The 27739-nt window shown below is 49.4% G+C and overlaps 2 protein-coding genes across 2 annotated transcripts; both read right to left on the bottom strand.

The window, feature by feature from the left end:
- Positions 1 to 40: 40 nt before the first annotated feature.
- On the bottom strand, positions 41 to 9955 carry Prickle3 (prickle planar cell polarity protein 3). The gene is made up of 9 exons (XM_077106911.1): positions 9831 to 9955; positions 8568 to 8653; positions 7480 to 7663; positions 4220 to 4333; positions 3800 to 3937; positions 2570 to 2773; positions 2292 to 2478; positions 1272 to 1577; positions 41 to 777 (listed from the first exon to the last, which is right to left on the bottom strand). The coding sequence occupies exons 1-9, from the start codon at positions 9870 to 9872 to the stop codon at positions 185 to 187; spliced, it is 1854 nt and encodes a 617-aa protein (XP_076963026.1). The 5' UTR covers positions 9873 to 9955; the 3' UTR covers positions 41 to 184.
- Positions 9956 to 11616: 1661 nt separating this feature from the next.
- Positions 11617 to 25341, bottom strand: Syp (synaptophysin). Its single transcript, XM_077106380.1, has 7 exons — positions 25264 to 25341; positions 24042 to 24107; positions 22846 to 22970; positions 19565 to 19760; positions 18636 to 18827; positions 15584 to 15914; positions 11617 to 13096 (listed from the first exon to the last, which is right to left on the bottom strand). Exons 1-6 carry the CDS (start codon positions 25297 to 25299, stop codon positions 15588 to 15590), a joined length of 942 nt encoding a protein of 313 aa, XP_076962495.1. The 5' UTR covers positions 25300 to 25341; the 3' UTR covers positions 11617 to 13096; positions 15584 to 15587.
- Between the last annotated feature and the right edge of the window lie 2398 nt (positions 25342 to 27739).

Genomic DNA, 27739 nt, shown 5'->3' with positions numbered 1-27739 from the left:
GTGGGTTGACCTGGAGTAAAGGAAGCAAAGAAGCCAGGCCTGTTTTACGACAAACATTAAATTATTTCAATAATACAAACAGAAGAAAGAGGGAGGAAGAAAGGGTATTTGACTTAGTTCAGGGTGGGCGGAATCATTTACGCTTATCAGAGAATAGAGCCCCCCTCCAGAGCTGCCTAGGTCTTTAAGCCACGATGCAGTTCTTGTCTCGGGCCTGGCGAGGCATCCCTGTGCGAGAATCCCCATGGAGCTGTGGGGTCACAGAGCCTAAAGTCTCAGCTGCACTGTCGGGAGAGGTTGTGGGCCTGCGCAGGTGAGGGGGCAGTGGAATACGTTCCCCTAGGAAGAATCCATCATCCTCAGAGGATTCAGAACTGGGGCTGGAGGGTGAGCTGGAGCAAGATCCTGAGTCGGACCCTGATCCCAAGTCACAGCGATGGTAGCCACGTCGGCCCGTTTGGCGGTGACGGTGGTGGTGGTGATGGTGGTGGTGGCGGCGGCGACGGCTGGGGGCCCTAGGTGGGGGACTACGTGGCCTGCGGCGCTGGGCCGGAGGTGCACTCAGGGTCCTCCGCGGACCTCCCTCTGAGACCAGAGGCTCACGGAAACTAACACGAGGGGTGCTTTGGCGGCCAAAGGCACTGTCGTCAGGACGCAGGTCTGGTTGCTCTGGAGACTCCAGGGGTTGCTCAGGAGCGTTGCGGAGCCCCAGCTCGGGCATGGAGTGGCGATGGGGGGCCCCTCTCGTAAACGGGGAGGGCTCCTCGGCGCCTGTAGCTGGAAAAGAAGAGATGGGGGCTCCCTGTATCTGCAGCCCCCACCCGCCCCCACCTGTGAGGAGGCTTGTGGAAAGGCCTTCTCCTTTTCCACCCACTAAGACTAGGGAAGTGGGGACAGGGATCTGAAGCCTGGTGCAGACTGGGTAAAGGAAGAAAAAATGCAGGAGGAACCAGATATGATTGGTGTATGGGGCGTGGCCAAGGGTTGGGGAAGCTGCTGGGATGGGAGACCGGAGGCTTGGGATGGAGTAGATTGGATTTACCACAGAATAGGGGTGGGGCCTGAGTGCAGTGGGTGGAGGGTGACGGGTTGAAGGAAAGGAGGAACTTGGGCTCCACCAGGAAGCAAGAGAAGAACCCAGGGTTCTCGAGGCAGGTGTAGCTGGGGCTGGAATGGTGCAGCAAAGGAGGCTGGGTCAAACACTGGGCGGGGCCTGGGCAAGGGCTCAGGTTGAGGTGGGGGGCGGGGCTGTGACTGGGCGTGGCTCTCACCAGGCGCCGCCTCCGTGCAGGTGCCTTTGGTGGCCATCTCAGAATTCACCTCCGCAGCAGGGAAAGAGGACGTGGAAGTTGCCAGCCGGGCGGCGACTGTGCCTCCGCCTCCGCTCCAGCTGCGGCGGCCGGGCCCTGGAGCGGTGGGCTCAGACCCAAGGCTACAGGCTCGGGAGCAGAAGATTAGGCCACGTCGAGGCAGGAAGGGGCGGCCCAATAGGGCTCTGCCACAGCGACTGCAGCAGAAGCAGCGATCTGAAGCGTGCCAATGCTGACCCTCATAAGCCATCTGGCCCTGGTCCAGGCCTGTGGGGACCAAAGTCAGGGGTGGGGACTGAGGCAGAACCCCAGGCATACTCCCAGTCCTCATGAATGGGACCTTAATTGGAAAAAAGTGGTGGATTGGAGGCAGTGCACCCTGATTTGCCGCCCCCCTTCCTAAATGGGATCACTCTGGAGTGAGGTTTGGTCCGCACCACATGGCTCCTCATCCTCCTGAGTCTCTTCTGGAGATTAGCAAATGTCTTACCTACCTACCTCCCTTTATTGCCCAGGGTGCCCCCTCTGGGAGTGGGGTTGATCACTGGAGGACTCTTATGATGTGAAACCAGATAGACATTAAAGGGAGGTGACTTCAGGTGGGTGGGCCTCAAGAAGAGGCCTGGGTGGCTGTGGTAGAGCCTAGAGGGGATAGTGTCACTAGAAGGTGGGAGCAAATCTAGGCTGGTGGAGGAAAGGGGAAGAAAATGGGGCATAGCTCAGGGCAAGCAGAGGCTAGGCTTACAGGGCTTTGTGCTGCTGGTGGGTGGAGACATGTCACAGTGGCCTAATGTGTAAGCAGGCCTTAGAAAGTATGGCAAAGCTTGGGATATTGGGGATGGAGCTTGCAGTAAAAAGCACTGGACTGTGATGCTGGGACTGAGTTAAAGGACAGGGTGTAGTGGGGGCTAGGGCCTGGTGGCGTGGGGCTGTGGCCCAGCTATACATGCATCCCTCCATCCAGTCCCATTATTCACCCACCGATGTGCTCCCCACAGCCATCACAGTACTCCGCATGTCGGGCCTCATAGCAGGCACAGCAGTGGGGGCGGCTTTGCCGCATGACATAGCGCTGCCCTCCTAGTGAAGCTTCACACTCGAAGCAGCAGAAGTGACCCATATGCCAGTGCCGGCCCTCAGCTTCTGTGCACTCAGGGGAAAAGATGATCTGGAAGGTGCAGGCCATCTGTGGCTGTCAGAAGGTTCTGCCCTGACCCTTTCCACCCTCCACTCCCACCCCTGGGCAGAGAGGCACAAACCTCGTCACAGGCTTGGCAGCGTGGGCGCAGGCGTTCAGCATGGTGACGCCCACAGTAGACCTTGCCAGCATGATAGAAGTAGATGAGGTCAACAAGCAGCTCCCGGCATGTGGTGCACACAAAGCACTGTGGGTGCCAGCAGGCACCCAGGCCTGCACGGCTGGCAAACACCGCAATATCCCCACCTCCAATCTGCTTCCCACACTGCCAAATGACAGACAGACATGGTCACCATCACTAAAATAGTCAGATGGATTGGGTCAGCCAGGTATGTCACACTTGGGCCTTTCCCATGGTCAAGTTTTATGACTGGCCCCACGTACAGGGTAACTTTTTTATTTTTTGGTACTGGGAATTAAACCCAGGGGTGCTTAACTACTGAGCCACATCTCTACCCTTTTTATTTTGAGACAGGGTCTTGCTAAGTTGCTCAGAGCCTCGATAAACTGCTGAGGCTGGCTTTGAACTTGCAATCCTCCTGCTACAGCCTCCTGAGCTGCTAGGATTATGGATGTATGCCATTCTGCTTAGCAGTAATATTTTTAAATCAGTTACAGGGTAACTTGGAGACAGTTTTCACTTACGGGGGTCCCTTAGTGACTGACCCTGTTCATGGGAGAAACCATAGAGACAGGCACTACATATTGAGGTGGCCTTACAGGCAATCCTCCTGCATAGGTGGCTGGAACAGACATAGAGACAGAATAGATCTAACCACCAGGACCTTATTGACAGACTTCAACCAACAGTAAGTTCTAAGGACAAGCTCCACCCGCCAGAAAAAGCCTTAGAGATAATTCCACCCAACACTTGGCTTTGGACACAGGTCCTGCCACTGTGGGTCAGTTTCTTTGTGCTGGGGATTGAATCTTGAGCAGGCTAAACAGTGCTATGCTACTGAGTCATACCTCCAGCTTCTGGGTCAGTTCTTAAGCACAAGTCCTGACCACTAGAGGACAAGAGAGATAGACCATGGCCCATGTCCATTATTGCATGGAGGAAAGAAACCATGGAGAGAATACATCAAGGCCTCCTTAGAGAAAATCTATACCCAACAGTGGGATCCCAGGGACAGGTCCTATCTAGTGGGCTCTAGAGACACATCTGGTCCAGTAGAGGGGGCCCTAGAGATAGTCTACTGGGGCTTGAGTGGCAGGCCTCAGCTTTGCAGGGCCTAATAGGTGGGCCCTGCACCCCAGGACCTTCAATCCAAGGCCCTTCATGATTTACCTCTTCACAGATGGCCCCAGTGATGGTCACTGGGAAGATGCGTACAGTTCCACGCCCCAGATTCTCTCGCTTCCGCTGCTGACTGAAGGCTCTCAGTTCTTTCTTCTCCTCCTCTTCCAGTGCTGTGCAGTACTGTGCCTGGGGGGAGCAGGGGTCTTCCAGACTTCATCCACACTCACAAGTTGACTTCTAGGACTTTCTATAGCTGGTGCCTCCTGCCTGAAATACCCACCCCTTCCCCCTTTTTCCAAAGCCAAGCTGTGGTTTTGCCAAGGAATGTTCCCTGATGGCCCCTGCCTGTTCAGCCCTAAGCTCAGCTCAGTTTACCTTTTCTCCTTCAACCCTACCCATTTCCAACTGTCCTGCATTTGCCCAGGCTGTGCTCTCTACCCAGCATGCTCTTTCCGTCTTCTCTCTCACCTCACTATCGTGTGGGGGCAGCTGATGCAGCAACTGCTTGATCCTGTATTTCTCCCCAGGACTGTTGACATAGGGGACCTTGTCTTCTGGGAGGCAGCTGAAAAACTGGTATACCTGGGAGGACATGGTGGGGGTGGGTAGGAGAAAATAATTGAGATTAAGGGTGGTAGGGATGCAATGAGATGGTGGGTCCCTGCCTCTCTAAAAAATTAAACTCATCAGAAGGGAACGTCTCTTGGTTCCTCCTTCTCCCTAAAGCTCACAAACATGCTGAGAGTTCTCATATGTCTTGACCCTACTTTCCCCTCCAGTTATGCTCCACTTTTCTCCTTTTTCTGTACAGCAAAATTCCTGAAAAGAGTTGTGAATGCTTATGTGCACTCCACTTCCTCTCCTCCCATTTTTCCCTTAACCCTGGTTGAGTCTCCAGCACTGCAATACACATACACACACACACACACACACAGACACACAACATATCCTGCTCGGTGCAGTAGCACACATCTGTAGGCCCAGTAACTCAGGAGGTTAGGGCAGGAGGATTCCAAGTTTGAGACTGGCCTCAGCAATTTAGTGAGGCCCTAAGCAACTTAGTGAGACCCTTTCTCAAAATTGTAAAAAAGAAAAAAAATATTAAAAGGACTGGAGATGTAGCTCAGGGGTAAAGAACCATAGGGTTCAATCCCTAGTACCAAAAAAACCAAATATATCTTCCCATATGAAGTTTAGATTCCTGAAAAGAGAAATAGCCAATAAACAAACATGTAAACATATAGTCATCTTTGGGATCTTTGGGGGATTGGTTCCAGGACCCCTCATGGATATCAAAATCAGCAGACACTCAAGTTCCTTGTATAAGATGGTGCAGTGTTTGCATATAACCTATATACATCCACCCACACACTTTAAATCCTTCTGTATTACTTGTAATGCCTGATATAATATAAATGCTATTTAAACAGTTGTACTGTTTACAGGCTAGGGGTATAAATCAATAGTAGAACATTTGCCTAACAAGTCCAAGACCATAGGTTTAATCTCCAGCACCACAAAAAAAAGAAGTATTGTTTAGGAAAATAATGACAAGGAAAAAAGTCCGTATGTGTTTAGTACAAGTGCAATTTTTTTTTTCAAATCTTGATCCACAACTGGTTGAACCTGAAGATGTGGAACCTGCAGATATAGAAGGGAAAAACTATGTCAGATGGTATAAGGAATATGGAACAAAAAACCAGGGAAGGAGCCAGATGCAGGTTCAGGCCTGTAATCCCAATGACTTTGGAGGCCAAGAAAGGAGGATATCAAGTTCAAGGCCATCCTCAAGAGTTATTGAGGCCATGTCTCAAAATAAAGAATAAGAAAGGCTAGGGATATAACTTAGTGGTAGAGAGCTCTGGGATTCAATCTCCAGTGCCAGAAAAAAATAGCAAGGAAGGGGAGTGGGCAGTGGAACTGTAATAAGGAACTCAGGTAGGCCTCTGTGAGAATTTAATGTCTAGCCGGGCATAGTGGTGCATGCCTGACATTCCAGCACCTAGGAAGGCCGAGGCAAAAGGGTTGCAAGTTAGAGGCCAGCCTCAGCAACTTAGCAGGACCCTGTCTTAATATTTTTAAAAAGGGGAGAATCAGGCTTGCTGGCACATACCTATAATCCCAGCAATCCCATCAGCTCTGGAAGCTGAGACGGGAAGACTGCAAGTTTGAGGACAGGTTCAGCAACTTAGCAAGGCCCTAAGTAACTTAGTGGGAACTTGTCTCAAAATAAAAAATAAAAAGGGCTGGGGATGAGGCTCAGTAGTAAAATGCTCCTGGGTTCAATCCCCAGTACCAAAAAAAAAAAAAAAAAAAAAGAAGAAGAAGGAGGAGGAGGAGGGGGGGGCAGAGAAAGGAGGAGAAGAATTGAATATTTGAGCTGCTCCAAAGGATGTGAAGAAGTGAGTTAAGCAGATATGTGAATTAGAACAATCCAGGTAGAGAGAATAGCAGTGTTAAGACCCAGAGGCAGGTGTGTACTTGGCAGATATGTGTGAGAAAGTGAGCAAAGGGGACAGCAGTTGGAGGTGAGGCCAGAGAGGTAGCAGGGCCATGGAGAGGACTTTGACTGTAACTCTCAATGAAGGGTCAGTCACTAGAGGGTTGTGAGCAAGGAGGGACATGATTTGTCTTAGGAGTTAACAGGATCTATGGCTGCTGTGACAGCCTGTAGGAATGAGGGAGGAAGCAGGGGGAAGAATGAGGAGGAAACAAGTGACTACTGCAATGACTGATGACTGTGCTGATGATGGAAGTAGTGAGTCTAATTCTGGAGAATGAAAGTGTATATATATATATATATATTTTTTTTTTTGTTTGTTTCCTCCAGTACTGGGGATGGAACCCAGAGCCTTGCACATGCTAGGCAAGCACTCTACTACTAAGCCCCAATTCTGAATATATTTTGAAAGTAGAGTTGGCAGGACAAGAGGATTTGCTTGTGGGGGTCAAGATAAAGGAGTGAAAGATGACCTAAGAATATGTGGATGTGTTCACTTGTGTGAAAACTGTCAACTGTGTGTGGTGGTGCATGTTTGTAATCCCAGTGGCTTGGGAGGCTGAGGCAGGAGGATCATGAGTTCAAAACCAGCCTCAGCAACTTGGTGAGGTCCTAAGCAACTCAGCAAGACCCTGTCTCTAAATAAAATAGAAAAAAAGGGCTGGGGATGTGGCTCAGTGGTTAAGTGCCCCTGGGTTCAATCCCCAGTACCCTAAATAAATAAATAAATAAATAAATACATAAATAAATGAGGGAGTTGCAGATGCAAGAGCTTAAGTTTGTTTCTGGCCATCTGGAGCCTTGGGCATGTTGGCAAGTACTCTACCACTGAGCTACATATACCCTTAGCCCCTATTTTGTGTGTATTCTTCACTGTGGTGTCCATAGTGCTTAGAACTGTGTCTGCAGTAGATGCTCAGTAATTATTTGTAGAATGAATCAGTCAATGATGATGTGGTGAATGAGATGCTTGGATAAGACCTGGGGTGGGGGGGGTGCAATAGGAGTGGGTGAACAAGTCCTGGGGAACTGATCCAGTGATCACTCAAGGGTCTCCATCAAGAGGGGTCAAAGGACACTGCAAGTTTGACCACACACTCTAGCATTGCTCCAGAAATAGATTCCTATTTGAGTGTTATGTGTTTGTGTGTTTGTGTGAGTGTATGTGCATGCCTGCATATGTGTGCACCCACTGCAGAATGAGAGTGGGTGGCTGGCCTATGGTCACCTGCTCAGGTTTTAGGCCCGGGGGCACCCAGGCATACTCCTCTGATGCACAGCCTGAGTCATCATCCGAGATGGAGTGGCGCTGGAAGTCTGAGATTAGTCGACACATGATGCGTTCCAGGTCCACAGGTACTGCATGCACTGCGTGCTCCTCCCGTGGGCATTTGCAGTGCTGGCAGATCTTTCTGAGGGGGCCAAGATGGGTGGTCAGTTACCTAGGAGTAGCCTATCCAGAGCCCCCTGAATCCCTTCACAGGCCAAATTCAATGAAAGAGCAGGACATGTAGATTACCACCAAAGGGCTGTGAGTATAGAGCTATGGGCCTTGGGGCTGATAGGACGTGGGGCTACTAAGAGTCAGGGTCTGGTTATGAGCCTGTGGCCAAGGTCATAGGGAGTGGGGTGCTGGTTAAGAGGGGCCCAGCTTCTGACTGATGGCAGGGCCATAAGATGCGGGCAGAGGGAACTGGAGCTGGGGCTGTGAACCTGTTGCACACAGAATGCGAAGGGGCTGTATCGGGTCTTGAGAATATCACCTAACCTTCCTATTCTGGGACTTGGGTCAGACTCTCCGAACAGTGAGCAAGCAGCTGGTCTCTGAGTGGTGGGACTCCAGAACTGAGAGTGGAATTCTGAATCTAGGAGCTTCCCTTCAGGAAAGGCTCTGTGCTTTGTGGGGGAACTCCCTTTCCCTTGAGGCAGGGCTCCAGCCCTGTGATGAGGCACTGAACTTGTGTGTGTTGGGGAGGTGGGCTGTGAGCTCCAGTAGGAGGATAGGACACTGGCCCTGGGAGAAGAATGGAGTCCTGGAGAAAGGGGTTGGGGAGTGCGTGGGCGATGCTCAGAACCAGGGTCAGGCTTGGGGAAGCCTCTTGGGCAGGGGACTGTGGAGCTCTCCTGGGAACAGGATTCTTTGTGGAGAGGCAGGCATTAGCGGGTGGGGCTCTGAGCCTGAGATTGTGGCTCTTTTCCCTACAGAGATCTTTCTGTGGGCAGAGTTCAAGCCTAGGGACATGGTCTAAGCTTCCAGTAGTTTTCCCTGAGGGCAAGGCTCTGACAGAGTTGAGGTCCTGGAGAGGGTTAACTTACCTCCAGCCATGCAGCAGGAAACCGGGGCACTGCTCTCTACAGGAGTTGCAGGGCTGGCCCCGGTCTGGGTCCTCTGCCTCTGGAGGCTGTAGTAGGCGGAGGCAGACGCAGGGCCAGGCGAGGCGCCAAAGCAGAGAGGGAGAAGTCAACGCCTGCCTCTCCACTCCTAGGCCCACGACTGCACGCTGGGGCCTGTCCTACTAGGGCAGCGCTGGGCAGGCTGGGACAGCGCCTGGAGCGCGGGGGGAGGAAGACAACCGAGCCAGAGGCGGGGCAACTGGGGCCACCTCTCCATATGTTCATTTTTCAAGGAATTACTCTCTCTGTGCAGTCTTTGACTCTCCCCCAGCCTTGGACACATCCCACCAGCCTCAGATCCCTTCAGACCTCCCCCAGAATCAGGGTATTCATCCCACCAGAACACAGTCCCAAATCTGGGCATCCCCTCCTAGGCTTCATCCCAGCAGCTTCTCCACCAAGAAGACAACAGCAGTCGGATTCCATAGGGTAGAAATCTGAGACCCCCATTCTTCCTTGGGATCCCCACATAAACCATGCTACTCCCTTCAGAAGCTCAAAAGCCTGCCCCCAAATCCTGCCTTCATTTCCTCATATCTAAGAAATTAGGGACTGTCCCCTAGGATCTCAGGAAGCCCCTGCTCCATCCAGAAACCCCCACCCCATGAAGCCTTGGCCTCATGTTTACTAGGACTATTCACTCCTTTGGATCACCAAACCTAGACCCCACCTTTCCTAGTCAAGAGACTTCCTCCAAAGGAAAAGAAAGACCCTCCCATATGGGAAGTCAAAAGCTCCCCAGGCTCAGGTGGGAGCCTGGAAGCCCTTTTACCTCAAGTCCCTGTTCCTCCACCCTAAGCATTGGGGCACCCCACAAGGGTGGGACCCCATCCCTCAGTCTATTTCCCTCCCCAGGGTGTGGAGGTCCCTGCTCATCCCAAGACCCCAAGACTCAGCCTTTTGACTCTAAGAATCCCCTCTCATAGTTCCCAGGAAAAGGGACACACCACGACACAGGGTTGCTGATAAAGGTGTGCAGAGAGGTGATTTAGGAGCATGGGCCACCAGATCTATATATTCTTTTATCCAACACCTCCAGCGGCCCCAGAGCCCAAGTCTGGGAGAGCTGGGGATAGGGATTCCCGGACTCTCTGTGGGGCTTCTCCAGGGTATCCCTGTGCCTTGCGCCCTCACCTGGGCCTCAGTTTACTCCTGACCCCCACCGCTGCCCTGATTGTCGCTCACCAAACGCCCGGAGCGGCGCCTCCGGGACCCACGCGCGAACATGGCGCGTCCGGACAGGGTCAAGCCGGGCCTGGTAGGGCGAATGGAATCCTCCCGGCCTCCAGGACACGGCGCGTCAGGCCTGGGAGCTCTGTTCCGTAAACCTGACACCGGCGTGGGAGGAGTGCGCCCCGTAGGGTCCGCCCCCGGCCGCGTTGTCTCTCCGAGGCCAAAGCGCCCCCTGTCTGAAGGTGAGCTGTCCGCAGCCCGGTGGTGTCCTGCAAAAAAGCCCCCTGCCCTCTCGACCCCAGCCGAAGCAGGAGGCACAGCCTCTAGAACTCCAACGTGCCACGTGGCCTCTAGGACTTAAGTCTTTAAGTAGTGGAGGAGGGAGGTTCTTGGAGGTGGTTACCTGACTGGAAGGAGTGCTGCACTAGGCTGCTTTTATGGACGCTTTGTGTCGACTTATCTTGGATGTTTATTTGGGCAGGGGGTTAAAGCCATCTCTTGGCCCCTTACCACTGGTGTGGATCCAAAGTTCTCTTTTCCTTAAAAGAATACTGCAAGATGGGCTGGGGGTGTGGCTCAGTGGTAGAGCACTTGCTTAACACGTGTGAGGCACTGGGTTTGATCCTCAGCACCACATAAAAATAAATAAATATACTGTGTGTCCATCCGCAACTAAATAATAATAATAATAATAATAATAATAATAATAATAATAATAATAATGTGAGAGTGGTTCCCAATCGCATCTACAGCCTCAGCTGCGGCTCTGTGACTCTAACCAGACAGCTAGACCCTTCCTATTTCCTTCTGTGAGCAAGGATTGTATGAGATTTGTGGGGAGGAGGCTAAAGTCAGCGGCTAGGTTTAAAGGCCCTCTTCCAGCTCCCTCCCCATCCTTACAGGCCCTGCCACCATACCCACCAAGTCCAGAGAAGGAGATTTTAAAGCTTTGCCTCCCCCACCTCCATTTTTTTCTCTCTTGGGGTAGATATCCCCTTCCCAGAGTTGGTTCCAGAACTGGGAGTCTCTTCCTTGGCACTCTCAGGCTTCACTGTGCCTCGGGGCTGGGAGGAGGGGGTCCTGCGTCTGCAGTCAGAACTCAGACCTCGGGCGCCTAACCCGGGTCTCTAATTAGACGTGGAGGGGAGCCGGCGCGGTCAGCCGGGCCTTTCATCGTGGGCGCCAGGAACCTCTCTCAACCCCATTACACACACCTCAGTCACTTCCCTCCCCTTTTAGTCCCCGGGGAGGGTGTAAAGAGAATGAATAAATTAATTAAAGAGTCACACCAGCGCCCCACCTCCCTGATGTCGAGGTTTTCCAGCTGGGGCAGAGTCAAGGAAAAGGAGAGAGCACAGGATTGGGTAGGGTGAGGTCTCCCTGTGATGTCTCCCTAGTCAGAGACCTTGGGGATCCGTCTGTCTGTCTGTCTGTCTATAGTACTAGGGAGCAAACCTAGAAACTCTTACATGCTAAGCAAGTGGTCTACCACTGAGCTACATCTCAAGCCCTTCCCATGGGGATTTGAGGATAGGGCTCCACAGGAACCAGGAAGGATAGTGGCTGAGGGATCAGAGTGTGAACCAAACCCTAGAAAGACCTGTCATAGCTAGCAGGTCTACTCAGAGCATGACTTAGAATGACTGACAGGCGAGGAGCCTTCACAGAGGATGTGGCAGCAGCCTGAACTGCATTTATCAGATTTGGGTCTTAGCCTCCTCTCCCAGTCTTTACCCGCACCCCATCTGCCCTCCAAAAAGACACATTGAGAAACTGCAGCCGGTTGGACTAGGTGGTTGAGGAGTTTATTTGGGGGAGGAGAATTATTCATATTTGTTCTTCCTGGGGAGGGGGTCTTCAAACAATACCGAAGGGCAGGGTGTGGGAAAGGGGGGTCTGGAGGGGAAAGGAGGGGGTCACAGCCAGACGAAATGGCAACACACAATCACAGGCACTACCGACATCACAGACACAGCAGAGGGTGCAGGACAGGGGCTCCAGACCAGGCCTCCAACCACCCCAGATCGGGTGGAGATGTGGAGGGAGGGAGGGGCAGGGGAAGGGGGAAGATGGGTGGGCCAGCCCCACAGACCTGCCTGGCTCTGCCTTCTGATTACCTAGCTATCTGGTCAAGGGAAGGGACAAGGGTGTGGGGGTTGTTCCTCTCTGGATCCCACCCCTCACTCTCCAAGCCAAATCATTCGTTTTTTTCCCAGACCAGCTTCCTTGGTTCCCAGCCTTAGCTAGGGCCATTTTCCCCACCCTTAACAAAACTCATCCTGCAGCTCCTAAGCATCCCCCACCTACTACCCAAACCTGTTCAATTTAAAACACCTTTTCTTCACTGTCCTACTAGGGGAGGGGCTGCCCTTTCTGAAACCACCAGGCTCACCCCACTCTAACCACACCCCTTCTGGAACCCTGACTAGGACAGTTCACCCCAAGCTTAGCTCATTCCTGAACCCCACCTCTTGCTCTACTCGAGATGTGTTCCCATTAGATCAAGTTCAGATTCTTGAATGTGCCAAGCCACGCACGCACGCGCACACACACACACACACACCTTCTATAGGCTGGTCCCAATCCAAGACCCAACCAGTCTGGAGTCCACTTGCTGGCTCACATAAACCCCCACCCCTTCTAGAGACATGCCCTGGGCCTCCTTTCAAGCCTCACCCCAGAATGCTTTAGGCACCCCTTTACTTCAGTTACTCCCTGATGACTACTCCCCTCCACTCTAGAGCTCCCTTTAAAGACCACCTTGGATCCAAGCTGTCCTCTCTACCCCAAGATTCCAGATCTCTGCCTCTCTTCTACCCTCAGGGTTGAATTTTCCTTCACAGCTTTGTTCAGGCAAGGCTGGTGGAACCAAGGCCAGAGTTAGGAGGAGGGGCTAGAGAGAGGGGAGAGAGTCTGAATTCACACCCACCCTCCCCACACAGCTGAGGTCTGTCCCCTCCCTGTCCCCCTTCCAGAGCCCCCTAAATTCAGGGGACAGGGACAGGAATCAGAGAGGGGCTGAGGAATTCAGGGAAGGGGCAGGAGTAGGGAAGAAGCCCTCTCAAGACTGGGCCCCTAGTGCATGAAGGGAGAGGGATGAGGTCAGGGCTCAGACAGATAAATAGATATTTATATATAATATATATATATATAAACAGCAAAGACAGTTAGGGTCTCCTGGCTTGAGGGGTGGAGACCTAGGGTGTAGGGGAAGGAAGGGGGGCAGGCCTTCTCCTGAGCTCTTGCCCACCCATGGGGTCCTCCCGGGCTGCACTGACCTGTAGAGACAAAAAACACAGAAAGGAGAAAGGGTACAAACACAGATGGCACCCTTAGGGAGGAGCTGCCCCCTTTCCCTGGGTGCTGCTGCTTTTTTCCTTTCTTTCTCCACTCACAGCCCTGAAATCAGTTTCTTTCCAGCTGCCCTCATGGTGTTCCTGATCTTGAGCCCACTGGGTTAGGTTCCAAAACCATTAAGGTCCCCCACTCCCAACTAAAAACAATCCATTAACAGCTATTGTTCTAGCCACTGGGTATACACAGTATTAAGCAAAACAAAGATCCCTGTCTTTATGGGGCATACCTTGTGGCAGGGGGAGACACACTTTCCTTAATGATGCATAAATGAATTATGTAGTAGAACATAAATTCATAACATTGAAATAAAATGAAAGTGGAGTGAACAAGGGGCATGGTGTCAGCAATGGGGTCACATGGTGCCTTGGGGATCAAGCTGTGAAGACTCCATCTTTGCCTCCAGATGTGATATAAGCCATGGAATGATTTTGAGCAGGGAAGAGTAAAATGAGTAAATGTCTCATGGTGTTTCCATCATTTACTCAATAAAATGTTTCGTAGCATAAGGAGTGCTCTAAGTGATGTGTGTCCTGTATGAATAAGTTATTGTTATATTCCTCAGTCTAGGGGAAGAGACAGTGAATAAACATATACGCTAATAATTATAGATCATGATGAGGAAAAGCACAGGGTACTATGAAAGAGATAACAAGGGGGATTTGTTTTAGACAGGCAAGACCTCACCAATCAAGTGACCAAAAGGATGAAATGAAGCTGGCTAGGTAGATATTAATTTGTGTGGGTGTGAAACTCCAGGAGGAAAACAGGTTCAAAGGCCCTGAAGTCAGATTGTGCTTGACACATTGCAGTGGCCAGTTTGACTGAAACAGAGTAGGGGAATGGTAGGTGAGGTCAGGAAAGTGAGATGGGGGTGGGGGGCTAAATGTGTAGGGATTTAATGTACATAGTGAAGACTTCTAGTTTTAATTCCAATGAGATGGGTGAGATGGGAACTACAGCTGACTTCTAAGCACAGGAGGGCCATGAACTGATTTAGGATATAACAGAATCACTCGGATACTGCATAGAACAGAATAAAAATGGGGGTGCACACCTGTGAAGAGGTCCAGGGGAGATTACAGTAAGAAGTGGAAAGACTATGGGATTATTTTGATGGTAGGGCCCACAGGGTTCTTTGTTGAATTAGATGAGAGATGCTTTAATAAACCCCCTGCCTTTTGCTTCCTAGCTAACCCAGTACCAGAAACTACCTCTACCCACATGTTACAACTTCCTTGCCTTCCTGCCCGCCCCCCAAACTCAGGGAAATCTCACTTTTTTTTTTTTTTTTTGGCAGTACTGAGGATCAGATTCAGGGACACTCTAACACTGAATTACATTCCAGCCCTTTTTATTTTGAGGCAGGGTCTCCCTAAATTGCAGAGGCCTTGCTCAAACTTTCAATCATCCTCCTTCAGCCTCCAGAGTAGCAGGGATTGCACCACCACCAGATGACTCAATTCTCTCTTAAGGCACAGCAAAAAGATCCGTAAGCCATGCCGGGCACGGTTGTGCAAGCCTGTAATTCCAGCGACCTGGAAAGGCTTCCAGGACTGCAAGTTTGAGGCTAACCTGGATAATTTAGCGAGACCCTGCCTCAAAATAAATAATAATAAAAATAAATTAGGGCGCTGGGGCTCAGAGGTAGAGTGCTCGCCTCGCAGGTGTGAGGCTTTGGGTTCAATCCTCAGCACCATATAAAAATAAGTAAATAAAATATTGTGTTCATCTACAACTAAAATTTTTTAAATTAATTAATTAAAAAGTGTAGTTTAGTGGTAGGCCAGCCCTGGGTTTAATCCCCAATACTGCAAAAATAGTAAGTAAAAAAAAAATGTCGGCCAGCCTTCCCAAGCGCACCCCCCACCCCCACCCCGCGCTACCCCTTTTCCTCCTTTGAAATTCCACACCACATCTTTAACCTCGAAGACTTGGGAGAGGTGGCATATCTACCACCTCCTCTGGCATTGGTGAGCTCTCTGACCTTCAAGACTCAAGCCTTTTACACTCAGCATCTATTGGCTTTACCACCTATTGGCTAACCTGTCACTCCTAAGACCCACCTCTTCCGCAGAGCCGCCCCTCTGACTATGCTCTACTGCGCAAGTCCTCCTGTGATTCCCTCTTTTCATTGGTCTACTTGTTTCACCCCTTCCTTCCCGCAGAGCTGCACTTCTCCCTCCCTCTCATTGGCTTGTTCTTCTGCCCATCTTCAAGTACCACTCTCTTGTTCTCCATTCATTGGCTAGCTTTTCTACTCAGGTATCTTTATTGGTTCCTTCACACTTTAACCCTTACTTGTGGGCAAATGTTCTATGTACTATCCATTCCTGACTCTTATTGGTTCACTGACCCGCCCATCTCCTTCCATGTACCCTCTTTGGCCATATCACCCGCCAGTCACTCACCAGATTACATCTGATTGGAGAAGGAGGTGGGCGCACCCTGCGGGCCGTAGCCTTGCTGCCCATAGTCGCCCTGAGGCCCGTAGCCACCGCCACCGCCGCCAGCTGGCTGCCCGTAGTCGGGCTGGTAACCACCCTGGGGCCCGTAGGAGTCCTGGGGCCCATACCCGCCGGGGCCCTGCCCGTATCCTGCATCGCCGTAGGCGTCCCCGGGTGCTGGTTGCTTCTCAGGGGCGCCAGGTGGTGCACGCAGGAACGGGGCGGCCCAGCCTGTCTCCTTAAACACAAACCACAGGTTGCCGACCCAAAGCACCAGGTTCAGGAAGCCGAACACCTGCAGGGAGATAAGGCCTGGCTGTAGTCCCCTGCCCACTACCTTGGGAGCCTGAGGGGACTTCAAGGCCATGCGCACAGGAATGGGCTTATAGTGCTTGAATTTGTGGACTCCTGGACGGTGGTGGTTTCTAAAGTCCTGACTGAGTCCCAGGGTTGAATGTCAATGTGTAGAAACATCATCTTGGGCATAGGATGCATGTTAGAATTAAGATGTGGAACTGTATCAGTATTCCGTATACAAGTATTTATCTATTTGCACACGTTACATATACATGTTTACACATGTATAAATTATAGTAAATTTAAATTTGTAATATGTTTATCATAAGATGTAAGCATACTTTTTTTTAAACTAGGTTCTGAACCCAGGGCCTTGAGTATGTGTGCTCTACCACTGAACTGCAGCCTTATTTTAATTTCAAGACAGGGGCTTGATAAGTTGTCCAGGCTGGCCTCAATTTGGGATTTTCCTGTCTCAGTTTCCCTAGTAGCTGGGATTTCAGGATTGTGTGATCACGCCTAGATATAAACATACATTTTTTATTAAATATGCCACTAACAGGGCTGGGAATGTAGTTCAGTGGTTGAGCACTTGCCTAGCATGCACGAGGTCCTGGGTTCAATCTCAAGTACTGTCAAAAACTAATAAAAGAAGCTGGGTGCCGTGGTGCATATCTGTAATCCCAGCAGCTTGGGAGGCTGAGACAGGAGGATGGTGAGTTCAGTCAGCCTCAGCAATGGTGAGGTGCCAAGCAATTCAGTGAGACCCTGTCTCAAAATAAAATATAAAATAGGACTGGGGATGTGGCTCAGTGGTTCAGTGTCCCTGAGTTCAATGCCCAGTATCAAAATAATTAATTAATTAATTTTAAAAAACAAAATAATAGGCCATTAACAAATGTGCACACACACACATGAATACACAATGTGTATAAATTCATATGTAATTATTCATGTGTAAAAATATGTAATTATGTACTGTTATATTAAAATATAGATACATGGGAGCCAGACCTGGTGGCACATGACTAGTCCCAGTGACTCGGGAGACTGAGGCAGGTGGACCACAAGTTCAAGGCCAGCCTGTACAACTTTGTAAGACCCTCAATAAAAAATAAAAAGGGCTGGGGATATACCTTAGTGGTAAAGTGCCCCTGGCTTCAATCCCCAGTACCACAAAAACAAAGCAAAAATATATAAATATATTGAATGTATAAAAAATATTTTAAAAACATAAAACCTTTCATATATCTTTTGCTATATATTGTGCCCACTTCTAAGTGCTTTACATGTTATTAATTAACTTAAAATTCCTTTTTTTTGGTACTAGGAATTGAACCCAGGAGTGCTTTACTACTGAGCTATATTCCTAGTCCTTTTCATTTTTTTTTTGTTTGTTTTGAGACAAAGTCTCACTGAATTTCTTAGGCCCTTGCTAAATTGCCCAGTCTGACCTTGAACTTTCCATCTTCTTGCCCCAGACTCCTAAATTGCTGGGATTACAGGCATGTGCCACCATCACCAGCAAAATTTCATTTTTAGAAGTGAGGTTGTGGCTTATTGGTAGAGCACTTGCCTGGCACATGTGAGGCACTGGGTTCAATCCTCGGAACCACGTAAAAATAAATAAATAAAATAAAGGTATTATTTTAAAAAGTTCCTTTGTAGATAGTAAGTAAAATCTCCATTTTATTTTACCTAAATTTTTCCTTATTTATTTATTGAAACGGGGCCTGGCAAAGTTGCCCCAGCTGACCTCAAACTCCTGGGCTCAAGTGATCCTCCTGCCTCAGCCTCCAGAGTAGCTGGGACTACAGGCCCATGTCACCACACTTGGCTGATATTTCTAATTTATTCATTTAATTAATTTATTTGGACCTGGAAATTAAACCCAGGGGCACTTTACCACTAAGCTATAGCTCTGACCCTTTTAATTTTTTTAAAAATTTTGAGACAGAGTCTTGCTAAGTTGCTTAGGGCCTTATTAAGTTGCTGAGGCTGGCCTCCAGCTTGCAGTCCTTCTTACTTTAACCTTCCGGGTTGCTGGGATTGCAGATATTCCCACTATGCATGGCTGATATTTCCATTGCTTTAAACAGAGGAAATTGAGGCCCAGAGAAGCTAAGTTACCCAAGGTCTCAGTCAGCAAGTAATTGAAAGAAGAGTTAGAATCTTGGCACCTGTAACATGTATGCAATTTACATTGTGCCAGACCCTTTTCTAAGCACTTTGTATGTTATTAGTTCATGAAATACTCAAGTTTGGAGCAAAATTATTAGTCTTCAATTTACATGCTCAAACAGCCCCGAGAGGCAGTGTGACTAGCTTTAGGTAACAGAGCTCATAAGTGGCAGAGCTAGGATTTGAACTTACAAGTAGGGAAACATTTCAAGTTATTGTTTCCTTTTGCACATAAGAAAACCAAGGTTCCAAGAGGATACTGAGTTGTGGGAGATTCTACATGACAAGGTTGGGTCTGGGATCCAAGTTTCTCAAATTTAATATGGATAGAAGGCTTCCTGTTCCCCACTAGGGGACAGTATGTGGCATCGCTGTGTTATCTCATCCTTCAAGACTCTGGTGTTGGTATGCCTCCTCCAGAGATCCTCCTTGGATCTCTCCTGACTGTCCTCTCATTTTCACTTTCCAATGCTCCCTATGCTAGACTGGAAATTTCCCAGGCTCCCTTCTCAAACAGTTCCAGTTTCCCAGGGCTTACCACTGAGGTGTTGAGTCCTGAGGTCACAGGGTCCCTCAGCTCCTTGCATGTGTTGCCTGTCTGGCGGCAGACAGCCATCTCCTTGATAATGTTCTCTGGGTCTGTGGCCATCTTCACATCCGAGAGTCCCTTGGCCCAGGCGGATGAGCTAACTAGCCACATGAAGGCAAACACCGCTGTAGCTAGAAAGTCCTAGGGTGGACAGGGGCGAGGAAGGTGGCATTGTGAGTGGGCTACTTCACACTGAACCCTCCTGGGATCAGAAGCTTTCTTGGGAAAGGGAGGGTCCCCCACAAGAGACTTCTCTCTCCCCTGCCTTTTCAGCTGGGAAGCCTACAACATTTTCACCTGAAGGTGGCCCTCCCAGCTTCAGCTTATGTGAGTTTATGTGACACAGAGGATGTGGGAGTTTGATTGTGATGTGTGGGTGCAGGTGTTGGGGAGGAACTCTGTGGGATGTTTCCGAATTTGTGGGAAGTGGTGTGTCTTTCCACTTTCATCTGCACGTGGGAATTTGTGTCATTTGATGTCTGGGATGAGGGTGTGTGAGTACAGCTGTGTAGGAATCTGTGTGGCAGGATGACATGCTTGACTGTCACAGTGAACCTCTGCATGCTCCTTCCTTTGATCTAGACTGCGTGGTTGTGAGAGAAATGGTAGGTTCACTGGTGTAGGCCTGTCTGGGATTTTTTGTAGGCTGTGAGTATGTTCCTGGGGCCCTATGGCTCCCTCATTCCCTGATACCCAGTGTGGACTCAAAGAGACAGCAGCAGCAGTAACGTGTGGCTATTATGATGGCTGCTTCCATATGGGCCTGACTGCTGGGAGCCATCAGCCAAGTACAGTTGGTGTGGCCTATGAACAAAATGAATTTTGTCCCCAAGGTCTTGTGTCCCCCAGACTCTACATACAAACAGCAGGGGACTCACCATCATGGGCCCTTTGTTGTTCTCTCGGTACTTGTTCTGCAGGAAGATGTAGGTGGCCAGAGCCCCCATGGAGTAGAGGAAGGCAAACACAGCCACAGTGACAAAGAATTCAGCAGAAGAAGAGTAGTCCCCCACTAGGAAGACCTTTGTGGTGCCCCCTCGGCAGTTGGGTGCATCAAAGTACACTTGGTGCAGCCTGCAGAGAGAGGTGGGCAGGTGTGGTACAGCCCCTGAGAATACTGTCAGCCCCCTGCCCAGTCATGGGTCTACCAGATTCTGACAAAATCCCAGGAAAGGGAGGGAATGACCATTCACAAAGCACCTGTGATGTACCCAGTCACATTTTACTGACTGCTCAAAAGCATTCTAGTGAGAAGGGTTATCCATGCTCCACTCCAACCTAGGCACTCTTGTCTCTTGGTTATTCCTAGAACTTGCCAGTCATCCTCTTAACTCAGGACCTTTGCACCGGCTGTTCCCTTTGCCAGGAATGCTCTTCTCTTAAATATCTTCATGTCTTACTCCCCCATCTTCTTCAAGCTTTGCTCTGTTGTCACCTTCTTAGTGGGGCCTTCCCAGAAATCACTATTTAAAAATTAATTAAACCATTTGCTCCCTGTACTCCTTAACCCCCTTCCTTGTTCCATTTTTCTCTGAAGCTGTGATCACCACATAACATACCAGGGATTTGTTTTGTTTTGGGCTTACTTATCTTGATTTATGCTGTAATTACAAGAGGGCAGGGCTTTTTCTTGTTTGGTTCACTGCTGTATCCCCAGTGTCTGGAGGACCCCGGAGCACATAGTAGGTTTTCAAGCAGTATTTACTGAATAAAATGTATAGGGGTAAAAAAGGCTCAGAGAACTGCATTAACTTGACCAAAGTCACAAAGCTGGCAAGGGAATGGCAGAGTTGGAGCTGAATCCTGTCTTCCCCCTATATCTTGCTCATTCTTCTCCCCATCCCACTTCAGGTTCCTGAGAGAGGAAAAAAAAAATGTATGCATAGCAGAGGATAGCTACAAAGTAGGAAAAGACAGAAAGGAGGGTAGAAGGGACATTGAAACGGGATGTTTGTATGTGAGGCAAGGACAGTCTGGTGAAATGGAGGAAACTGTAGGGGGTAAAGGCCTGGAATGGGGGCCCAGAGCTCTGAACTCAGACTCGGGGCAGGATTCTGAGACTGAGCAAATGGTGCCAGTGTTTTTGTATAGCAGAGTTCCTGAAGGAGGAGGCTTAACATTCATTGATCACCTACTAAGCAGTTTATATATCTATATAATTTAATGATGCCCTTCTAGCAATTTCTCTAAAGTGGGCATTACTAGACTCATTTTACAGGTGAACAGAGGCTTAGCAAGGCTATTACTTGTCCAAGGCTGTACAAGGAATTGAATCTGGGTTTGAGTTTCTGTTTCCAGTGGGCTGGGTTTAGAGAGGAGGTACCCAAAGGGGAATGAGGGATCCTTAGGTTATATCAGGGCACTGAGGAAGGCTTGTTCAGTAGGACTTGGGACAAAGACTTCTTTGAGGGAGACTTTTGGGTAAAGGGCAGATCCTTCTGTCCTGAAGTCCTAGGCATTGGGAAGTCCATAAGGAGCTTTTGTGATGTGGATTCGCAGAGGGTCAACTTTAAATAGTTTTCTATGCTGCCAACTCCACTTCTTCTCCCTGGTTTCTATGATCCAGTGGATCCCTGTTTGCTCCTCTACCTCTCAGGTCATGCTTTCTTGGTGCTTCCACTTCTTTCCATCATTATTCAGGGTCTGGGCTGGGATTTCCTCGATTTTAACTGTTCCCACTTCCCACTGAGTGATTTCTTGGGTTGACATTGACATTTAGGGCTCCAAAACCCCCAATTTCCAACTCAATGCCTGGCCTCCTTCCTTGCATTCCTAAAACTGGTTTCTTGTACTTATTTAGCCAACACTTCTGGGCACTTTTTCAGTACTGGAGATTAAACCCAGGGCTTTGGGCATGCTAGACAAGTGCTCTACCACTTAGCTACACTACCAGCCCTTCTTACTTTATTTTCAAACATAGTCTCAATAAGTTGCCCAGACTGGCCATGAACTTATGATCCTCCTTCCTCAGCCTACTGAGTTGTTGGGACTACAGGCCTACACCACTATGACTGGCTCTTAGCAAGCATTTTCTGTGTGCCAGGTACTAAGCTAACCATGGTGCAAGTATTAACTCATTTATGACTTCCCAAAACCCTGCGGGATAGGCATTATTATCATCCCCAATTACAGATAAGGAAGTTGAGACTCAGAGTGGTTATGCTATTTGGCTAAGTAGTGGAGGAACCTCAATGGAAATTGTGTCTATAGGTCGGTCTCCCCATCCCTCAGGAGATAGTAACCATGCCAGCTGTGCTCACTCTTGGACACCTAGGATCCTGCACAAAGCCCAGCACACAATGTAAGCTCAATAAATGCCAGAATTGTTTAACTGGGTATCATCATTCCCCATATCTAAGCAGCACCTACTCATTTTTCACTATCAGAAAACCCTGCATTCGCCTCCTAGAATTTCTCTCCATTTGCAACTATCCTCTTTATCAATTTATTTGTTATCATATAGACTCCACGTGGGTAGAGAGCATGGTGTGTTTTAGTCACTTCTACATCCCCAGCACTTTGAGCAGTATCTGGCAAACTACAGGTTCTCAAAAAATGTGTATGGAATGGATGAATGAATGGAGAATAAATAATATTGATTGAGCACCTACTGTGTTTAGATTTATATCTTTTACTATTTTTTGTTTTGGTTGTGTTGAGGGTCAAACCCAGGGATTAGGCAAGTGTTCTACCACGGAGCTACATCCCTGGCCCTGCATTTTACTTTTTTTATTTTGTGGTACTAGGAATTAAACCCAGTGGTATTCTATCACTGAGTGACATCTCCAGCCATTTTTATTTTATTTTAAGACAGAATCTTGCTAAGTTGCTCAGTCTGGCTTCGAACTTGCAATCCTCCTATCTCAGCCTCCAGAGTAACTGGGATTACAGGTGTGTTACTTTTTAATCTTGTTTATTTCCTGTCCCTTACCCTATTCCTTCACTAGAACAGAGCCAGAGGGTGACAGCCTGTGTCTGTCTTGCTCACCACATGGTCCTAGATGTCCAAAGGAGTGCCAGGTACACAGCAGGTGCTCAGTGCATGGGCAGTAATCCCAGTGGTTATGACCTCTTGAGGTGGGGGCTGGGCAGAAGCCACTGGGTAGGAGGTATTAGCCAGTCCCACCCCACCCTTGCCTTTCCCAGGGTGGGGTCACACCTGAAGGGGTACTCAAATTCAACCTCGATGCTGAGGTCACTCTCCGTCTTGTTGGCACATTCCACGCTCAGCCGGAGCTCCCCGTTGTAGCTGCCGCATGTGGCAAAGGCGAAGATGGCAAAGACCTTGGGCAGCAGGGATGGGGATGGTCATATTGAGCTTGTCTGCATGTGGGAGGGGGGGGTGCCCTCGTCTGGACAGATGGGGGCCCAGCATAGGCAGCAGCAGATGGAGAGGTCCCCACCCCCATCCCCTAATCAGGGCTCATAGTCACAAGCTGATTACAGGGGTGTGGCTGTCTCTTCCTGTTTCTCCCTTTCCCTGTGCCTCTCTGTCTCTACCCCTCTATGCTCTGATGTCCTCCTCTCTTTCTTTTTCTGTGTGTCTTACTGTGTTTCCATATCTTTCTATATCTCTTTTTCTCTATATGTCTTTGTCTTTCTCAGATGTGTCTGTCTCTCTGTGACTGATTTTCTGCCTCTCCTGTCTCTAGGTGTCTCTTTTTTGCTCTCTCTGTATGAGTGTATGTCTATGTCAGTGTCTTTCAGTTTCTTGGTCTGTCTCTGTCTCTCTGCTGTCTCTCATGAGGTCTCCATATGGTCCTCTCTCTGTCTCCCTCGTATCTCTTTTTCTTTGTGTTAGTTTCTCTTTATTTCTGAGAATCTCTCTCTCTCTTTCTGTACCCCACTCCATTTTCCTTCCTCTCCCTGTGTCCATTTCCATTTGCATCTCTGTTCTCTGTGCATCTTTCTCTGACTCCCTTTTCTTGTCTGTTTGCCTTTCTCTCTCATTTCTTTTCTTTTTTTCTCAGTAGTTCCATCTCTATCTCCATCATTTCTTGTCTCTATTTCTCTCTGTCTCCTTTACTGTGTCTGGGTTTCTCTGTCTTTGCATCTCTCCCCAAGCAATCAGCTTTAGGCTCCACCTCCCCCACCCCTCCCTCACTTCAAGAAAGGATGTAGGACGTCACAATATGCCACTTCACGACGGGGGTACCCTCAGCCTTATGTGATGTCACAGTCCATCCTTTCCTTGGCTTCAAACCCCTGGGACCTCACCCTCAAGCCCAATTCCCTTATCCCCTTCCACTGTCCATCCATTTGTTGGCTCCCACCCCTCCTCCTCCCTGGTTCTTCTGGACCCCCACTACCTCTGGCTCTCTCTTCAGTGTTCCTCACGACCCAGATCACACTCACCCATTGCAGCACCTTCACGAAGCCAAGGGGCTCCTTGATCACCCGGAACTGACCCCCAGCCACCAGCTGAGGAGAGAGAGTGGGGACGGGTGGGGTTGGGGGAAATGGACAGGAAGGTAAGGGGAAAAGCTATCAGATGACCCCTGAGGATAGGGCACGTGACCTCTGGGAGGGGGAGGCTTTTGGAAAGGGAGTGAGAAGGAAAAAGTGACACCTTGGGGAAGGTATGAGCACCAGGGTCTCTGTGAAAAGACCCTCAGGGTTCAAGTCTAGTGGAGAGAGCTCTGAGGTGATAGTGGGTCAGATGGCAGAAGAGTTCATAGGTGAGAAAGGCAGGGATGGAGTCTGGACCACTTAGGGAAGGTAGGTGTGAAATCCTTAAAGGTGAATCAGATGGGGAAGAAGGTCGGTGAAGAAGGTGAAGAAGGAGTTGGGGTTCACTAGGGTTGGGGGAGGGGTTCTTGAGTGGTGAAGGTGAGTCATAATAGGGCGGGAGGTGGGTTGTCTAAAGTGGGGGAGCAGTCCACAGGAGTAAAGGTGAGTCAGATGGGGGAGGTCTGAGGAGATGAGGATGAGGAGGGGTTGGTATTGGTTAGCGAGGGGGCGAGGTTCTGAGGTGGTAAACCAGAGTGAGATGGCGGAGAGGGTCTGGACTGATTAAGGCGGGGGAGAGCTGGGACCTGGCATCACTGGATAAGTCTTGTGGGAGAAGAGATTGGGGGGTTTGGAGAGGCAAAATCGGATCGTCCGCCTAGGTCTGCCCTGGGGAAAGGAGTGGTCATCTACTGGGGTGCAGTCTGTTTGGGAGGGGTGGGTGCCAGCCCTCCCCCCACCCCACCCCCACACCTTCTGTCGCTATATTTCCTAGCTCATCCGCAGCCCCCCCGAGTCTCCCTTCCACTCTTCCCTCCCCTCCCCCCTTTTCTTTTCCCCAACCCCAAGACCTCCTCATGCTCCCTTCGAGGTAGCCGGTAATGATCAGGGATTTTGGTGGCCTCCGCTGCGGCAATGAGGATGGCCCTCGCTGCGGCAAAGAGCGCACTCCTTTTTTCTACCTCCCTCGTCCTCCCCTCGCCTGCCGCAGACCCCCAGCCCCAGCACCAGGGAACGGGTCTCTGTTGCCAGGACCCTGGCCACCACCTCTCAGAGTCAGGGGGTCAAAGCGACCCGAGTCCGGAGGCCTGGAAGCAGAGGGTTCTGTCCGCGGTGCTGGAGCGCGTACCTGATTCACCACGTCCATGTCTGCCAGCAGCAGCATCAGCAATGCAGGGGGCGGGAGGTGCCTGCTAGCAAGGGCGGGCGCGGGGCGCGGCGGGGGCGGTGCGCGATCATTGGAACAGCCCAGGCAGCGGCAGCCCCGCCCCTCGCATCTCCCTTCGCGCGCGCCTGCGCACAACAGGCCGTTTCCCAGTCTCACCGGCCGCCATTCCATCCTGGAGGCTGGAGACAGGAGAGCGTTTTGGGAACTTCTTTCTCTCTGAAAAGACAGCTAGAGGACTGGGGTGAGGAGGACCGCTCATTCCTACAGTATTATATTTTGCTAGGCCCTTTCCTGAGTTTGTTAAAATGTTCACTCATTTAATCCCTGGGTAGGAGGGACTATGAACCGTGTTTTTACAGAGGAGGAAAATGAGTCCCCAGAGAGGCTAAGTGACTTGCACAAGGTCACCCAGCTAGTAATTGGCAGTGCTCAGAGTCTCTGCAGTTTAAACATAGTTCAAGGTCCTGAGGGTTCTGAAAGTCTGAATTTTAAGTACATCCAAACAAACCTGCTCCTCCCTCCTGTCATCTCATTTTTCTCTTCCTCTTGGTCAAATCCTTGCCTACTCCAACTCTGCAGTTTAGTTCCTATTTATTCCTTATTATTCCTTCCTATTTATTATTTATTAAGCACTCTCTTAATTTGACCACCCTTCCATGCTACTATTGCCATGTTGCAAAATCGAGTGGATGAAATAGAGTTGGGGCTTAAGATGTTCAACCTCACTCATGCTAAGAGGAGCGCACATAAAAATTACTAATGCTAAATGCTAATAAAGCAGTACATCATTATACCTGATAACAATGGCTGCCACCAGAGGAAAAGGAAACTTTTCAGTTTATCCTCTTTGTAGCTTTTGAATTTTGAAACATCAAAATGTATTCTTTTTTAAAAAAATATTTTTTAGTTGTAGATGGACACAGTAACTTTATTTATTTTGATGTGCTGCTGAGGATCGAACCTAGTGCCTCACATGCAAGGCACGTGCTCTACCACTGAGCCACAACCCCACCCCCCTTATTTTTAAAACACATAAATCATACAAATATGTAATGGATGCTTCCTAGTTGTTGCCTTATGAAGGGAAGCAGTGTACAGGAGGGGTGAAGAGCATGGGATTTGACATTCAGCCGCTTGAATTTGAATCCCATCTCTAATATTTATTCCTCTTTGACCTTGGGCAAGGAAGAAGGTTTAAAATGATGTGTATAGGGTTGTTGTACTGATTAAACACAATATTCACTGTAATGCTCTTAGCACTGGGCACAAGAAATGGTTAATTTTATCTCTTTCACTTCTCTGGAATCCATTCACTTCTTGCTGTCTCCTCTGTCACCTTCCTTAGCTAAGGCGACCATCATTTCTGCCAATTTTAGCATCTCCAGTCTCTTTCCCCTCCCTTCTGTTTTCAGCACAGCCATCAGAGCATCTATTTAAAATGCAATGTTAACTATGTCACTACCTTACTCAAGTCCCTCCCATGGTTCCACATGCTCTAAATCCCACATCTTGGGTCCTAGCATTCAAGGCTGTACATGATGTGGTCTCTCCTACTTATCCCTTAGCAGTCTTCTTTCACTCTCTACGGATTGCCCAAGATTTGCTATCCCATCAGTCCAAACACTTCAAGCCTTTGTTTCAAGGCCTAGCATAACTCTCTGGAATCCCAGTCTCCAATTTTGGCTTCCTCCAAATTTCAATCCTGATGTGATTGATACAAATGATGCAAATGAAAAACCACTGCTCTGAGAATGAAGAGACCCTAAGTCAGACCCTCCCCAATGGTGGCCCCAACCTGTAGCATTGTCTTGTGTTTGAGCCAGTTCATAGTTCATAGTTCCCTGAGAGAAACCCAGAATGGTGCCTGGCACATAGCTAATGCCTGATAAGCTTTCCCTGGATGAATGACACCCCAAAGTTGGGGCAATGAGTACAGGTGGAACAAGAAGCAGGAAAAAAAGGAGCTTGGGGATCTGTATGGGAAGAGAATGAGTGACTCTCATGTGATTTGAAGAAGGCCAGGGGGCTCCTGAGTGAGTTCTCTGGAGATGGGAGCCCCACCCCTTGCTGTCATCTATATCTTCTACCAATGAATTTAGGTCTTCTTCTCTTTCTTGGGCAGAAGGTGGGAGGCAGAAGACAGCATGATACCAATTTTAGCCTCTCTAGAATTTCTGATGCCATCAGAGGATCCCTCTGCCTAAGACACTCACATACCAGACCAGCTCCAACTTCCAGGCCTTACCAATGGCAAGACTCTCCTATGGCTTTCCTTATCCTTTCCTTCTTATCTGTGTTTCCTTCCTCAGTTTGACCTGACTGACCTCTTGAGAATCACTACCCCCATAGCCAGGCACCAACCCTCACATCCTCTCTCCCCTCCTTCCTCAATTTCTACCCAGTGCCCTCCTCCTCCCCTACCACCTCCACTCTGTCT

This window comes from Callospermophilus lateralis, chromosome X, assembly GCF_048772815.1.
Source record: "Callospermophilus lateralis isolate mCalLat2 chromosome X, mCalLat2.hap1, whole genome shotgun sequence".
Taxonomy (NCBI): Eukaryota; Metazoa; Chordata; class Mammalia; order Rodentia; family Sciuridae; genus Callospermophilus; species Callospermophilus lateralis.
Note: the sequence above shows the minus strand (reverse complement) of the source record. Positions and strands in the feature narration are given on the sequence as shown.